Consider the following 16,168-nt stretch of genomic DNA (forward strand, 5'->3'; position numbering starts at 1 on the left):
AAAAAAATGTGGAACAGCTTATGCTGTAACTTTCCAAGTTTATCAGGTATTGACTTTTACTTTCTGGAGCTCTTCATCCCTACATCTACCCACACTACCCACAGAACTAAAATTTGTGCTGCAAACTCTAAATCTGTAAAACAAAAGGATTTGTCAGGGCATGATTCCCAATGTATCATAATTGCATCCTCTTCCCAGCAGGAGCCTTAGAACATTATAGAGAAAAAGCTACAGAAAAAAATAGAAGTCCATGTGATTAAAAAAAAAGAGTACATCTCCTTGTTAAGTCCCAAGTTCAACAACCTACATACATGCCTAACTTCAGGGAGGGAGAAGGACTTGAGTAGCCATTTCAAGTCTTCAATGAGATTTCTTCCCTCTTCCTTTCAGAGATATGATTTTTCTGAAGTTCCATGAGCATTTTGAAATATTCAGCAGAAAATATTCAGATCATAAAACAAGCTGAAATAACATCAGTAAGTAAAAACTTTTGATAATGTTTACCTCTGTTTAATTTTCAATGTACACAGAATGCCAAATCCTACTTGCTTTTCACATGCAATTAATCCTACCAAAATCCTTTGGGACTACTTCTGAAAGTAAAATGAGCAGGATTTAGTTTTTAATCCAACACCGACAGGAAGGGAAAATATGATACAGTGTTTTATCCCCAGCAAAGAGCCCAGGCACTAAATCCCCTGAGTGAGTAAAGCATCAGTGTGTATTCTGCAGCTAATCTGGCAGCAGAGCAATTTTCTGTTTGTAATATCTATTTTTGCCCAAATGACTATATAGAGGCAGATGGTCACACCAAAGGAGAACAGCTCTGGAAAGAAATCTCCCTCCCTGAGGAATAATTCACAAGACCAGTCAGGGGACTGCCAAAGTGAGACCTTTTGCCAGGCAGCTGAATCACAGCACACTTTACACCTTCAGGTTCTGTCTTCTGTATCACATTCTTACCTCCTAGTAAATATAGCTCTGAGGGGGAAAGAGCAAAACGACATTTCTGTGACTGGATGGGGCTCTGAATGCTAATGACTGGATGCTGAGACTCATTTCAAGTTTTTATCATCCAAGGAAAGCTTTTCTGACTGCACTTCCTCCATCTGTAGGAGTATGCCCCAGGTTACTGATTATCTGGGATCTCATCATCAAGTTTTCAAGAAAGATACTAGTTTCTTTCATGCTGCAATGGCTCAAGCAAATAAAGTTTCTAAAACACAGGTCATACCAATCTGATTTCAGCCAAGGGTTTTATTCTCCCTCATAATTTTCCAGTGTATTCTGACACCAATTAACAGAGACTTCTTCCATTAAAACAAGTAAGAAAATGAGGAATTTTAAGAATTTTTAATGAAAATATGTGAGATAGAATTGCACACCATATATTTTTATTTGAATGCTGAATTGTTCTTCCTCTGAATTTTCAATATGCAAAAAAATGGTTTTGATCAGCAACAAATGAATATCAAAACCCTCAGGGTTGTCAGACAGTAAGAGTGATTTTCCAACAGCCACTCCGGGCCACAGGCCCCCACACACCAACACCAGACCTTTTCCCTGGCAAAAAAAACCTCACCAGTCCAGGTTCCTGATGGCAGATTGCAGGAGCCACTTGGCACTGTCAAACCAGCCCAAGCTGGCGCTAGTGCCAGCCTGGGTCTGGGAGGCATCCTGTGCAATGAGGAATTTCAGGAGCCAGCCGGCCACTCTGGGCCACGAGACAGTTCCAAGGAAAAGCTGTGGGAGAAGGCATGTTGTGGCAGTTTTGTGTTCCCCTTGGGATGCCTTTTGCAGTTGCAGTGTGCCTGGCGCTCTGGATGTTCTGGTTTAAAAACTCTAACCCTAACCATACTGTGATCAACAAGGTGAAGAGTTGACAGTTCTGATTTTGATAAACTCAAGTTTCAGAATTAAAAATGGGTTTAGAATAGTGAAAGTCTTCTTACCTGTTTTGCTTGTCTGCAGACCAAATGAGACATTATTTCTTTCAGGCATTTATACTTGGCTGAGATACATTCTTCATAAGCTTGAGGGCTAAAGAAAAAAGTTTTAATTTACATTTTAAAATACCAGATTACGTTTCATCCTACAAATCATAAAATCTGCAAGCCTGGAATCACAAAGTATCTGTGCTATATCCTCAGTGAATAGCTTGGGAACATTTCAGTTCTTTTGTCTTCTGTCCCTAGTGATAAAAAATATAAAGTTTCCAGTGCTAAATTTGGTTGCTTGCTAGACTTAAACTGCTCTGTTAGGATTTCCAAATTACATAAGCAGAGAGAGTTTCTGAAACATGGCTTCAGGGAAAAATCACAGCTACAAAGTGTATTAGATTTAAGAACTAAAGAATTACCAGCTATTTAACTTCAGCAGAAGAAGCAGAAATAAGTAAGATGTCCAACACCCTTGGCAATCTCCTGGTAAAACAACAGACAACTTCTTATTTGCATGGAGCCGCTTTATTCCCAGTCAGGTGTTTGGGGTCAGACAAACTGAGTCAGTCACTACTGAATGGCACCAAGTCAGACTGGTATCATACTGATTTCTACTGGGCACACACATGAACAATTCCCTCTGACTGCCAGAGCTACCAGAATATTGTCTCATGACTGAACCTGGCCCTACAGGCCTTAGTCAGTGACAAAAACCTATGCAAAAAAAGTGATGGAAAGGATGAATGAAAGAAACTCCTTTTGAAAGGAACTCTGTTTGTTTCAGAGCTGGGAAAGTAAGATTAAAATTACATTAAAAATGTCCCATAGAAATCTAAGATAACATTAATTGCTGCAGTAAGTCTCACTTCAATGCCTTACCATGCATGGAAAAGTTGGAAGAGACAGAACATACTCCTCGTGATTCAGGTAGAGCATTTCAGAGGGGACTCAGAAAAGCTGAACAACTTGAGTAGAATTACCAAGGGAAACAAAGCCAGGAATAAAACTCAGCTCTGCTGACTTGTAGCTGTCTACTCACCACTTAGCTATTGCATGTAATGTGTGGGAAGGGAAATGGCACCTTGCATTTAGGATGTCAGAATGTACTCCTACAAAGGTAAATGATTCATAAAACTCTGTACCAGCACACACTTCCCTGCATCTACAATCAACTGTGTTTAAACATTTAAGACAATGGCACCACTCTCTTCCAAGTCACAGTTCTCAAGAATGAAGAACACTCAAGGTGATTTTCTCTGCTTGCTAAGAGCAGCTGATGCCCATCTGTTGAGATCTGTTTTGACAGAATTTAATTCCTGCTGGTTTATTTGTTTTATTTTTTGTGTTTATCTTTTTTATAATGCTGTCTATCTCACTTCTCTTAAAAGCACAGTCCTAATCATGATGCATTCAGATAGTCATGGACTTGTCTGCTCACTAAAGATTTTGAAAGAGAAAACACAGAGAATGAACTGGCAAATTCTAAATCTAAACAAATGTGAACAGTGAAGGTTACTTTCTTTCTACAAAGCATCAGGAAAAAGCTGGGGATATTGAAAACCACAGTTACAAAAAAAGAAACAAAGAACAAAGGAGAAACAGCGCAGACATAAGGGGTACACCCATCTATATACTGAATACTGCAGGAATTTGTCATCATTTTATCCCACAAACCAGACAAGAACAGACATAAGGAGCAGCAAAGATGCTCAGAGGGCTTCCTACAGAACAGAGTAAGAGATCAGGACTCTTTGGTTTAGAAAAGAGGTAACCAGGGGTTCACAACACTGCAAAGAGAATTAGTAATTCAGCTTCCCACAATGCCAGAACAACAGAAAACCCAACAGTGTAAAATGCAAATCACAAAGAAGTTCTTTCTCACAATAATCAGAAGTGTGACGTCTTTATCACAGGATCATTGAGAAAGTATAAAGGGGTTCAAATCTAGACTTGATACAGTCATAAAAGACTGGTTCACCAGAAATTTCCAAAGAAACCCCTAAATTACTGACTGAGTTTAGGAAAATAAACCATGGAAAAGAGCACTCAGATGATGCTTTCTGATTCCTCTCTGAAAGCTCTGCTATACTGGCCATCATAGGTACTACAAGTTTAAATGGACTTTGTACACAAACCAGCATTAAGGTTCCTCTGTTTTCAGTCTAAAGGCTTTAAATATTACTAGAACTGGAATTAACAGGATGGTCCTGAAAAATCAACAACTATTAAAGCTATTGACTTTGGACAAGCAGATGAAACTCAGGTAATGAAACAGATTGAAATGACTGCCAAAAAATCTACACAGTCTGGCAGAAGTAGTTTAACAGAAGTTGGCATTTCCTTAGGAACCTGGGAGAGTACCTGCTCCTCATGTGACCAGGTTCAAGTAGATCATTATACATGATACAATAAGAAAATAAACTGAACTGTGTGCAGACCCTAATGACCACAAAAAAGCTTGTAATATTGTTAATTCCTTTTTCTATCAACACAGGAAGCAGATAAATTTGTTACTAGAGAACTACAGGTCTTTATCCTGCTAACCACCTTTAGTTTGACCTGAGAATGCCTCCTGTGTTCACAGCTGGATCTTTTCAAGCAGAACCTCAATTCTGCATATCTGCTGTAGAAATTCTTCAAGAGCCAGTGAAAGCAATTTTCAGAAAGCCATCTCCTTCCTCTTCAAAACAATTGAATCTACAGCTGCTGTGAATAGTGAAGAATGCCTCCTGTCAACTTTGTATCACAGCTTCTGACAGCGTCAGTGACAAAACCTGGCACACAATCTTCTCCCAGATTAATACCATCCATGGAGAAAAGGCAAAAGTTCTTTAAATGCAGCATCCCAGTATTCCCCAGATATCCTGGGGATAATCTATATGAGGCATCCCAAGCAGTAGCAAGGCCATGCCCTAAAGAAATGTGGATTAAAGTATGCTTTGTGCATAGAACATTCTAAATGTATCCCTAGCTCAAGGTTAAATACTGTTTCTTTCTAAATATCACCCACAAATAAAGATCACATTATGATATCTGGATCTTCTAGTTTAAAAAAATATATTTTCCACAGAGATCCCCAGAAGCTGGGTACAGCTAATCAAATTAACCTTGAATGACTTTCCAGCAGTGCCCACAACAGCACAACTAACTAAACAGAGGAGGCAGGAGCAGCCTGGGGGAGCAGCCTGGCTGCTTCTTCCTGACTCCAAACCCACCAACAGTTTGTTTGGCTTGTTAGAAGAAAAAGCTGTCTATACAGGCAGGCCTGAAGAATGCTGGGTTCAGGTCTGCCACCTTTATGTTTCAAGCTAAACTGTGTGGCCTGCACCACTGTGTCCCCAGGTTTTGTGTCAGGGAGTACAAAACGCTGGGAAACACAGGGATTTGAAATGCAATCTCAATTTGCCCAGCACTGGGAACGGCAGGAAATGAGAGAAAAGCATGTGGTTATTTCACTGCTCATCCCAAGCAGCTCTGCAGAGTCAATTTCTGCAGTGTCAATTTCTGCAGTGTCAATTTCTGCAGCGTGCTGAATGAAAACACTTCCTTCTGCAGGAGCTTGTGTAAACAGAGATACTGTAACCAACCTCACCTCAACACAAGGGAGAATCTCTGGCATCTTCTCATTTTATCAAGTAATAAGAAATCTTTCACATTCTCCACTCAGGAATCACTTCAGTCAAGTTGATTACCAAAGTAATTCTCTTAATTTGCAAGTTTAGTGCAGAGCAGAGCCTACAGAAAACAGCTCAAAAACCTGCAAACAAGATTTTTTTTCAGTTATGCAGAGATGTCTGCCTTGATTCCCAGAGATAATTTGTGGATGCACAGTATTGTTACCCTATAAATAACACATATATTTCCATTCAGGAGTCTGTTCCCCACACTGAAACAATGTCACTAATAAATCTCACAGTTTGTCAGGCTAGAGCTGACATCCCCCCTTACTCAGAATATACCTTTACTGCCATACATATGTGTAAGACATAATGTTATCCAAGTACTTTTTAAAGGTGAAAAAACTGCTGTTCAAGAAGCAAGAGTGACTTCACCAAACAAAATATAATATGTAAAATAGAAGGATAGGAGGAAGAGGGAGGAGAATAATACACAAACAAACCCAAAACCAGCAAAGAATGTCTTCCAACACAGCTACCTCCACAAATCCTTATTCCTCCCTGTTCCTAACCAATCTCAAGTAATGCTGCTTGTTCAACATGAATAAAACAAAATAAATTTCTCTCCATATGGTCTCTTTAAATTGAGATCTAAAAATAGACAGACAGTCATCAATAGACAGACAGGCTTAAACAATTTTATCAGTGCTTGATTTATTTCAGCTTTCTGCTCTCTCTGGTCACAATTCAGTGCAACCCATAAATAAGTTAGGCTGGTAAAGGAGATTGAATTTTTGAGGCCAGAACAGTAATTGAGGAATTGAACAGCCTGGAGGTTGAAATACCCCCTGGGATATAAGCCTTTGGACCTATTAGCAGCTGTCTATTGCTTTGCACCTATGACCACGTCAACACAAGAACTGATTTAAGGTTCTTTGTGGCACACACAGACATGTACTTGTCTCCACCGTGCTGTTACTCTGGAGCAAGAGTGTCTCAGGAAAACCTCTAACTAAAAAACCTCAGAACTATGGGAAAGCCCAATTTCCTATGAAGAAAGTCTGCATCAGCTCAGCACAATTTGATTATACACAAAGCTGTATTTTACTTTTTTTCTACACTGTATTAGTACATTGAAAGACTGAAAGTGAAGCCTGAAAGAAAGAATTTGCATTTTTTTCCTAAAAGCCAAACAGAGAAGCAAAACCAAAGCCCCACCATCACCCGCCATTCTTTTGGCCACTCCCTCAGGATCAAACTTGGAGCAGAAAACCTCCACAGACATCCAAAGTGAGAAGGACTGATTGCAAACCCAACCCCACACCAAAGGCAAAGAAAAAGTGGCAAAAACCCAGCCTCTCACCAAAAGCAAAGAAAAAGCGGGGGAAAAAAAATCCAGGTCTTACTCTGCATGAAGATGTGGAAAAGGCCAGGCTTGCAGGGAGTGAGGCAGCGGGGCTGTTGAGGGGCAGCCGTGAGGGCTTCGGCTCAGCCGCACCCTGCCCGCCTGCCGGGGCCGCCCCATCGCGGCTCCTCCGCCGTCTGTGGGGCCACGGCCGAACCACAGCTCACCGGGCAGGAATGGCACCGCACATCTCAAAGGGCAGGAATGGCACCGCACTCCTCCCTCAGGAGCTCGGCACCCCACAGAGCCCACGCTCGGAGCGGGCCGCGGCTCCGCAGCAGTGATGGCTCCCCACACACCTGCCCGAGCAGCCGGGCTGGGACAGGGACAAAGACAGGGACAGTCACACACCGAGACCACAGGGGGACTTGGTGAGGGACGTGAGGGGCACTCCGGGGACTCAGGGCAAGGATAGAACCCCTGCTCAGGCCCTGGACACAACTAAGGGAGCAGCCCAAACGTGTTAGCATGAGGCTGACCACCCCCTCAAAGAAAAAACAGCGTTTAACTCAAAATCACTAAGAGATTGTGGAAAAGATAAAATAGGAGAAAAAGACGCTTACTAAATCACTATTAAAATACACATTTCCAACTTGTGTAGTCTGAAAAAAGAAAGAAAACAACTATACATCTGGTTTTGTTTTGTAAGAAAAGATGACAGCAACTGAAACTAAAAAGCATTGTTAAAAATTGGTTTTGACTATCACATTTGTTGTGATCGAGCCTATCAGTTTGTTTTGAAGAAAGGCTCCTGACTGCATAAGGTACAAACACAGAACAGCAATCGTTTGTTAGACCTGGTAAATGCCAAGAAGACAGACAGTATAATGGAACTTAGCACTACCAGTTATTCATAAATAATTCTTCTGATTAAATATTCATACACCATCATCATCATTTGTCTTGTAAGTCTGTTCTCATAGGTGCCCTGTGCTCTGCTCCTACTGGATCTCTGCACAGACAGAACCAGTGATTTGGATGTATGACACTAAACCAGGATCTCTTCTGAATAACAATGTGCTGCTCATAAAATGCCCTTTCTCTCTCTCCAGCCTGCTCTGAGGGAGCAGTGGCAGCTCCTGCCTCCCCAGGGACAGGGCACAGCTCAGCCCCACACACAGGAGACTCTCTGCTTGCCTATCCCCAAGCTCCTCTGGCAAGCCACTGTCTGATCCAGAGCTGCTCAAGTGGAAAGGGGAATGTATTTCCTTCCTCCTGCTTGGCAGATTTATCCATGACCACCAGGATACTGCTCAGCTGGACATTTTCTCTTTAAGTCTTGTAAACAAAATGCAAAATCTAAAGAAATTTTTATCTTAAGCAAGCAAAGAAAATAGATTTTCACCAAAATGTCTTGAATAATAACAATTTCTATTAGAAATGTGGTTGGAGAGTGAGCCTCCTAAAAGAAAACCACCGTTCCTCTGCAGCTCAGCAGCTCCCCATGAAGGTTTCTGCATGCAGTGGGTTGTGCAGAGATGTGCAGAATGATCACCAGCCCCATGATGTTCAGCTGCAGCTCTTCCCCCCTCACCTTGTGCTCCAGTTGACAGACAAGAGAACAGGACACCACAGCAATTAAATTTAAAAACAAAATCACAAGGGCACCCTCTCACCAGGTGCTGCAAGCAGGTAAAGTCAGGTAAAAACAGTCTCTAGTGTGACTTATTGAGCATTTCCATCTGCCTGATTGGACATTAGATTTGAATTTTGGTGGGTGAGGATGATAGCAGGGCCAACTCCAAGCTAGGTGATATCACCACTACTGTTTTCCAAACCTAAGTCCTGCATCAGTGTTAGCTTTGCCAGGTGTCAACTGCAATGGAATCCTGGGGTGGCTGACGTATAAAGGAGATAAAACAAACACTATATTCTTCAAACTGAAAAATTTACCCCAAGACAAGACTGGAAATAATTCTGGACCATACTGGACTGATGAAAATTAATATATCCTCCTCCACATTGTAATCATTAAAATAGATTTTTATCCACTATGGAAGAACAAGAGACAAAGTTTAAAAAGCTCAGGGCCAGCATCTTTTATTATTTAATTATTTGCATAAGCTTGGAAGTTACCCAGAAAAAGCATAACTTTCCAAGGAGCACATGGTATCTCAAACAGTAAAGCCTCATTCTCCATCCTGCTGACAAGGTTTTCTCAAATTGCAGAATTGTAGGTATTGCCCAAACTAGTATCCATCCTATTATTTTTCATTTAAAAAATAATTCAAATTGTAAATGACCAGTATTCATTAAAATATACTTTTCATGAACTGTAACCACATTTCAGAATGATGTCAGGTGAGGCAGTAAGGAACTGTTAAGGTTCCTGAAGAGAATATAAATAGCAAATAAAAGCTCTTTAAGAGTCTTCTTCCATAGGCACATCCTCTTGTAGCTTCTGCACCATTTTGTCCTCCAGCTGTTTTGGTGTACCTTCAAAAAGAACAAATCAAGGTCAACATGTTTCTCTAAACCCAAATAACTGTTTTTCTTTGAACAATATACACGTATATTCCAGGTGAAACAGCCTAAATATATTGCTTGAAGAGATGTTTATGAGCAAATCCATCAAGCTCAAAGGTATTTACTGCTAACCTCCACCATCTCTTAAACTTGTTTCAGCAGAAAAGCTGATGCTGTTGTTGTGCAAAATCTAAAATGCAGTCAAACCTGTGTTTTCATCTGCTATGACAAACTGATACAGCTGCCAATACCTGGCAGAACCTTGTAAAGGACTACAAAAATTCATTACTTATTACAGATCAATGGCCTTCTCCCACTAGTTTTTAAATAAACATTTAAAGCCCTCCTGAATGCTGTGTTGTTCAGCAAGAATGCTAACTCTCAATAAGATGACCAAAAATGAAAACATGGAAAAAGAAAAACCCAAGATTTAAATTTGACTCTGCTCCCTGCCCAGTCAGAATTGCAGAATACCAGGAAGGCAGCTGATGTTGGACCAACAGATGGACCAAACAGTGCTGTGCATCACTCTTTTAGTAAAAGCAAAGACAAACACAGAGATAATCACTTCAATTTATAATTTTGAATTCGGACCTTTTTCCTTTCCTCAAAAAAAAAAGGGAGGGGTACATGACATGACACATTAAACTTAAACCAAAGTGTGAATATATCCTGACAAAAATCAAAAAATCTAAGAAAAACCATAGAACAGATTTCTAATTAATTATCTCATAATGAAGAAATAAAATCACTGGTAATCCTTATAAAACAAGAGCTAATGGAAATGTTTTTAACTTGTCTTCATTACTGTACTTCATTAAGTATATTTTAAAAGTAAATAATTTATTTTAAATGTGACTTCACTGAAGGAACAGTATTTTCATGTAAGTTCTACACAACTGACTGATTCAAGCAGCAAAGTTGAACTGATGTGTTTTATATCATTCAGTGTAGAATCTGTTGAGTTCAACTAACCAAGTCAAAGGGAACACTTAAATAAATGCATTGGATAACAAAGATGCAGTTCATGCAGCACCAAGTATTGAATGCAATTTAAAACACTCAACATAATGAAGAGAAAGGACTAGATGGGATGAATGCAGGACTAGACAAATAAAAAGGTAAATCTGATTTAGAACTAAGACACTACTTACATTTACTGGCAAGAACTATTACTCATATTCAACAGACAAATTAATTGTAAGACAAATGTACAGGATTATTGATCTGTAGAATGAGTCACTCATCCTAAAACTGTGTAGGCAAACCAGTAAATCAAGTTCTTACCTGCATGGGGAGCACGAAGAAGGTGGATATTCTGTTTGACTTCTTTGATGTCTTCTGCCTTCTGCAACTCTTTGCTCTTCTTTAATCTGGGAAAGGGGAAAATTAGATTTAATCACCTTCAAAGAGGACATGCAGGTTTTCATTTTAATGCATGGTATCTCTCTACATACTAAAGGTATGTACAGGCTGTAAATAACTATGATTATGAGGAAAAAAAGGTAAAAAGTATTTGAAAACCAAGAAAATACTGGATACAAAGCCACAAAAAATGCAGCACTGTACCAACTCCTATCAGAATTTGGTTAAAATTTAAGACTCTGCATACAAACAAGTACTACATTACAGCAGTTATCCTTGAGTGTCCAAAAGCTGCATTTCCTTGGACAGCCAATAACACAGGGTAGAGCACACCCTGTGTATTTTACCCCATCACTTGGATGACTGTGTACATACAAAGCAGATTACTCTTTAAAACTGGATCATCCCATTTCTGGAAAGGTTGTCTAACACACACAGGGCAAGGGGTTCCCATCACACAGATAATTCTCACCTGTTCATAATAAATCTGGCTTGGCGTTTTTGCTTTATTTCCTCCACTCTCTTCATTGCATCCACTGAAATAAAGCAGAAGTTGTTTTAAATGTGCTTAAATCCCTGCAGCAGAAAATCCATGCTATTTTTGTAAAGCAGCTCCCATAATACCTAAACACCAGAGGCAATTCTTACACTATGTAGAGGAAACTATTCCTTCTCCCAAGAGCAGGATAAGGGAACATTCTGTGTAGCAACCCTGATAACTTGTGTTTTACAACTTATTTATGCTTCCACTTTTGTGCCTACACATAATGCCTATAGTTAACCATCACTGTAAGACTCAACTTGAAAAAAGATGCCAGTTACCAGCTTCTCCTTTGTGGCATTCATTCACATGAATATAAGCAGTTCTCCTATTTTATGACAATTGATTCTATGAAGCAAACCAGTTTCCAGAAAAAAACATCAAGTGAAACTCCACACCTGTTTACAACTCAAACCTCCTCCACACACTCAGAATTTGGTCATGATTTCAGTAATTTCAAGCACAATCACTACAAGCTGTCAATACTCTAAAAAGTCTTTTGAAAGCACAATCATAAGTAAAAAATGAATTTTTTGGTTTTTTCCTATAATGACTCACCAGTCTTGTTCCACAACTCTCTCTGGTATTTCACTGGTTCGTTCCTACGTTTTTCAAATTCAAATGAATTATCCTGTATCAAGAAAAAGTAAATACAGACTTATGCAGAAGCTTTTTTAGATCAATACATTCATACTGTAGCAGTCACTCACAGAACTGAATATTTTATGGGATTCTTTTCCCCCTTTCAGAAGCTCAGTTCCTAGACTTGAACGATCATTAGAGAGAAATATGAGAAGGAAATTGAGTCAAATGTTTGACCTCAAAGTGTCAGGAGCCACAGTGTGGCTCTGATTTGTCTGTGATTTGTCTGAAGAGAACTATTTACCACATCACCACCCTCAGCTATTTTCTATTTAGCAAGACTAAAGGAACAGAGAAAACCCATGTGGAATAGGAAATACAGAGCAGATTAGATAGGTGGAAGGTGAAATTGAAAACCGGTAGATTTGAAAGCATTTATTCCAGGACAAATAAGTTCTACTCTACAGCTTGTAATTTTGAAATGGTTTTTAAAAAATGCCCCAACCACCATTTCATTTTAAGAATACTGAAACAGTCTAATTTGAAATTGTGAAATATTTCAGTCGATACCTCTGGCACTTGGGACAGCTGCTATCCCCCTAACCACGTTCCCTCATTCCCATGAGCTGAAGATGAAAAACAGTTTCCTGATCTTTTTTTTGCCAGGCACACTTAGCTTTATATCAGTTTTATCTGAGGACTTCTCCCAGCCCAAAGGCTGTTTTTTTGTCGTGGTAAAGCTGAGTTACACAGCACTAAGTTAATATATTGGCTTTATTCTTAAAATACATTATGTATCTCAAAATTGGAACATATTGTCACCTATTTAGACACGAATAAAGTAATTTTTAATTCAGTGATTTTCAAAAATGTAATTCAACATAGACAGAAACAATTCAAAAGCAAGAAACACAATTACTGAATATGTTAATTAACCATGGCTTTTCAGTCATATTAAAAAATAAAACCACATTATTTCCCTTGAAAGATCCACAAAAGGCAGGAAATCACTGTATCAAAATGCTTACTAAATTTTTATTATTCTGTTAAAAAATAGGTAATTAAGTCACAATAATTCTTGAATTATTTAAGGACTGTCCCACCAAATATGAATGTTTAACACTTTTACTACTGAAGCAACTTTGTTTTGAAATTGCATTTGAGGTCTCATGCTGTTTTTCAAACATTCCTTTCTATGCAAAGACTTTTTCTACACATTGTAAGCTTAAAAGAGGCTTCACAGGTAAGTATTTTAAGGGTCTGCATAGAGAGACTTCCTCAGGTACCTGGTAACTCAGAATATTTGTGCAGAAACACAACTACCAATTGTTGTATACAACAATTATTTGTGCAGAAACACAACTACCAATTGTATACATACAGACTAGAGGATTTATTGGTGGGAAAAAAATGCCTTGGACTCGGGAGCCACCACGTGTTCCCAGACAGACACCTGATACACTGGCTTCCATCCCAAAGGTGGAAGGTCCAGATTTTAATCAAGCTGAATGAACAGCTCACTCTCAAGAAACTCTCCCAGTCTCTTCCACAATCCCTCTTGTCCCCAGCTCCTGTCATTAAATGACAATACTTTAAGGAACCCATCCCAGCCCCAGGAAGAGCCATTTCAGTGTGCTGATGTAAAGTGGGAACCAGTTCAGCTTCTTACCACTGTCAGCTCTTTGCCAGCTGCTTTACGGAATGCTTTAGTCCATCTCATCTTTCTGGGATTTCGCTTCTTTTTAAAGTTTCTGTGGCATTTTGATTTGCAGAATCTAAATATCTTTTAAAAAGTGGGTGAAAAAGAAGAAAAGTCTTAGTTAAATCATGTTATCCGTGCACCACTGCAAGTGTGATATCAAACAATCTAACCATACTGCTCATCACAAATTATATTCAGGTTCCAAATGCCAGTAATTTTATAGAAAATACAGCAATTAACAAAAACAATTTCAAGCACTAATACTGGTTTTTTTTCATTATAAAGTCAATTTCACAGCTGCCAGGGTTAAGCACAAGTACTTACAATTAAGCTGATTATACATAAAATACACCTGAGTTTTGAGAATTATCATCTGCAAAAATAACCATAAAGCCAAACCTGTAGTATGAATAAACAATTTTCTACAGCTGCCAGCACTTCTTAGATACAGTACCATCCTGAGAACAACAAAAAATCCTCACACCTCTCATAATGAATGCAACACACACACAAAAATGTCTATTTTCTGGGATGCAGCCTTAAGCCCCAAAGATTACCCTGCAGGAGTCCTAAGCACATTAGTTAAGTCCTGGACTGAAATTACTGAAAGCTGTTAAAGCATATGACAAAACCTTTTAATGGACCTTTTTCTTTTTTCCCTATTTTTCTACATATTCTACATAATACAAGACTGTTCACTTAAAAATGGTCAGAATTACATGTTATTCACGAGGTTTTGAAAACCTTATTTTTTTTACAGCCATATCCTCCTTCCCATCTAACAGTCAATTCTAAAAAAATGTAATAGAAATTCTAAATTCTAAAGTTTAATAGAAATTAAAATTAAATAGAAATTAAAAATTAAATTAAAACTAAATTAAATTTAGAAATCAAAAATTAAATTAAAAATAATACAAATTCTAAAATATAAAATTTAATAGAAACTCTAAAAAATGTAATAGAAAATATGAAACTTTTCATTACGGCAATCATCTTCGAATAGCTTTTTTTTTTTTTTTTACACTCTTCTACTACGTTTTTTCACTTCACCTCAGGCACACCTGCCACGGCGCTTTGCCTTTTCACAGACGCTCTGTTCACAAGCGATGTTTTTAGAGCGCCCCTCGTGGCCGCGGCGCGCTCCCAGCCCGTGTCAGCGCGCTCCCAGCCCGGCCCCGGCGCTGTGACTCAGCCCGCGATCCCTCCTGAGCCCGGGCCCGGGAGGAAAGCGATGTGCGCAAGCTTCACTAAGACACCAATTTCGCAGATTGACAGAATAGTCAGAGTTGGAACGGACCCACAGGCAAGAGGATTACTGAGTCCAGCCCTTAAGCAAATGGCCCGTACATGGATCGAACCGACAGCCTCGGTGCTCTCAGCACCGTGCTCTGACCAGCCGCGCTCACCTCGGGCTCCCGCCCGCCCACACATGCGGACGGTGCGCGCGTACCCCGGCAGGGCCGGTGCCGACCGCCAGCAGCGGCCCCGGCCCGGGACAGGGGCTCCGGCTGTGAGCGCCCCGCGTGAGGCGCGGCCGGTGACACCGAGCCCCGCCGGGGCCCGCCCGCACAAGCCGGGCCGGCGCAGGGAGCGGCCGCGAGCACCGCGGGGAGGGCGGTGCCGGTGCCGGTCGGGCGGTACCTTGCAGTCGTTGCGCACGAACATGACGCCGTGCCCCGGGTAGATGGGCCCCGAGCAGAAGTAGCACTTCTCGATACGCATGGCGGCGGCAGAGGCGGCAGCGGCGGCGGCGCGGGCGGAAGCGCGGCCCAGCTGACCGGAGGCGGCGCGGAGGGGCGGGCCCGGCTCTCGCAGCGCCGCCCCAGCGCCCCCTGCCGGCCCCGCCGCCGGCACACACGGCACGGGGCCCTGGCTTCTGTTTATAAAGGAAAAATTGTGTTCCAAGGGCGAGAAATTAACGAACCGATACGGACATAAGGATAGACAGAGTCACCCAAGGAAAAGAAAGGGAGTTAAACGTAGATTTTTAAATCTAGAATTAATTTACTGTAAAATTCAGACAACAATTTCTGTGCCGTTTTCTTATCTGTAAAATCCAAAATCTAAGCAAAATTTGAAGTCCTAAAACCAATGGTTCTGCATACCATATAGATAGGTACCTGTTACTCCGGTTCCCTCTCCTAGAGTTACCTGTTTATTGTGAAAGGACCTAAATACTAGGCCCTGTACCATCCAAATTGGTTGGAATTGGAGGTCTTCTGTCTATTCTTCAATTGTAGGATGCTGTCCCAGCTCTGAGTCTGAAATCCTCCTCACCACATAAGTCTTTACCACCACAATTCCTGCCTCTCCATTTAAAAGAAATTAACTCCCAGAGTATCTGGTGAAAAATCCATGTATTGAATTGCATGTGCTTCTAAAGTAGTTTTTGCTTTCTAGAACAACAAAAGAAAGGCAGTCAGCTTGGTGCTGTATTAAGAAATATCAGAGGAAGAAAGAAAACTTGCTTTAGCACAGTGGAGTCACCTTATCAGCACAGAGGCTGTCTCCAGTCTTTCAGCCCCGTCTGCTGCAGGGAGCAGGGCTGGA

General features: G+C 40.5%; 1 protein-coding gene across 1 annotated transcript; it reads right to left on the reverse strand.

Moving 5' to 3' along the window:
• Positions 1-8,986: 8,986 nt before the first annotated feature.
• RSL24D1 (ribosomal L24 domain containing 1) lies at positions 8,987-15,406 on the reverse strand. The gene is made up of 6 exons (XM_059482083.1): positions 15,260-15,406; positions 13,586-13,699; positions 11,893-11,965; positions 11,266-11,329; positions 10,716-10,801; positions 8,987-9,398 (listed from the first exon to the last, which is right to left on the reverse strand). The coding sequence occupies exons 1-6, from the start codon at positions 15,338-15,340 to the stop codon at positions 9,325-9,327; spliced, it is 492 nt and encodes a 163-aa protein (XP_059338066.1). The 5' UTR covers positions 15,341-15,406; the 3' UTR covers positions 8,987-9,324.
• Between the last annotated feature and the right edge of the window lie 762 nt (positions 15,407-16,168).

This window comes from Ammospiza nelsoni, chromosome 14 (assembly GCF_027579445.1).
Source record: "Ammospiza nelsoni isolate bAmmNel1 chromosome 14, bAmmNel1.pri, whole genome shotgun sequence".
Lineage (NCBI taxonomy): Eukaryota > Metazoa > Chordata > Aves > Passeriformes > Passerellidae > Ammospiza > Ammospiza nelsoni.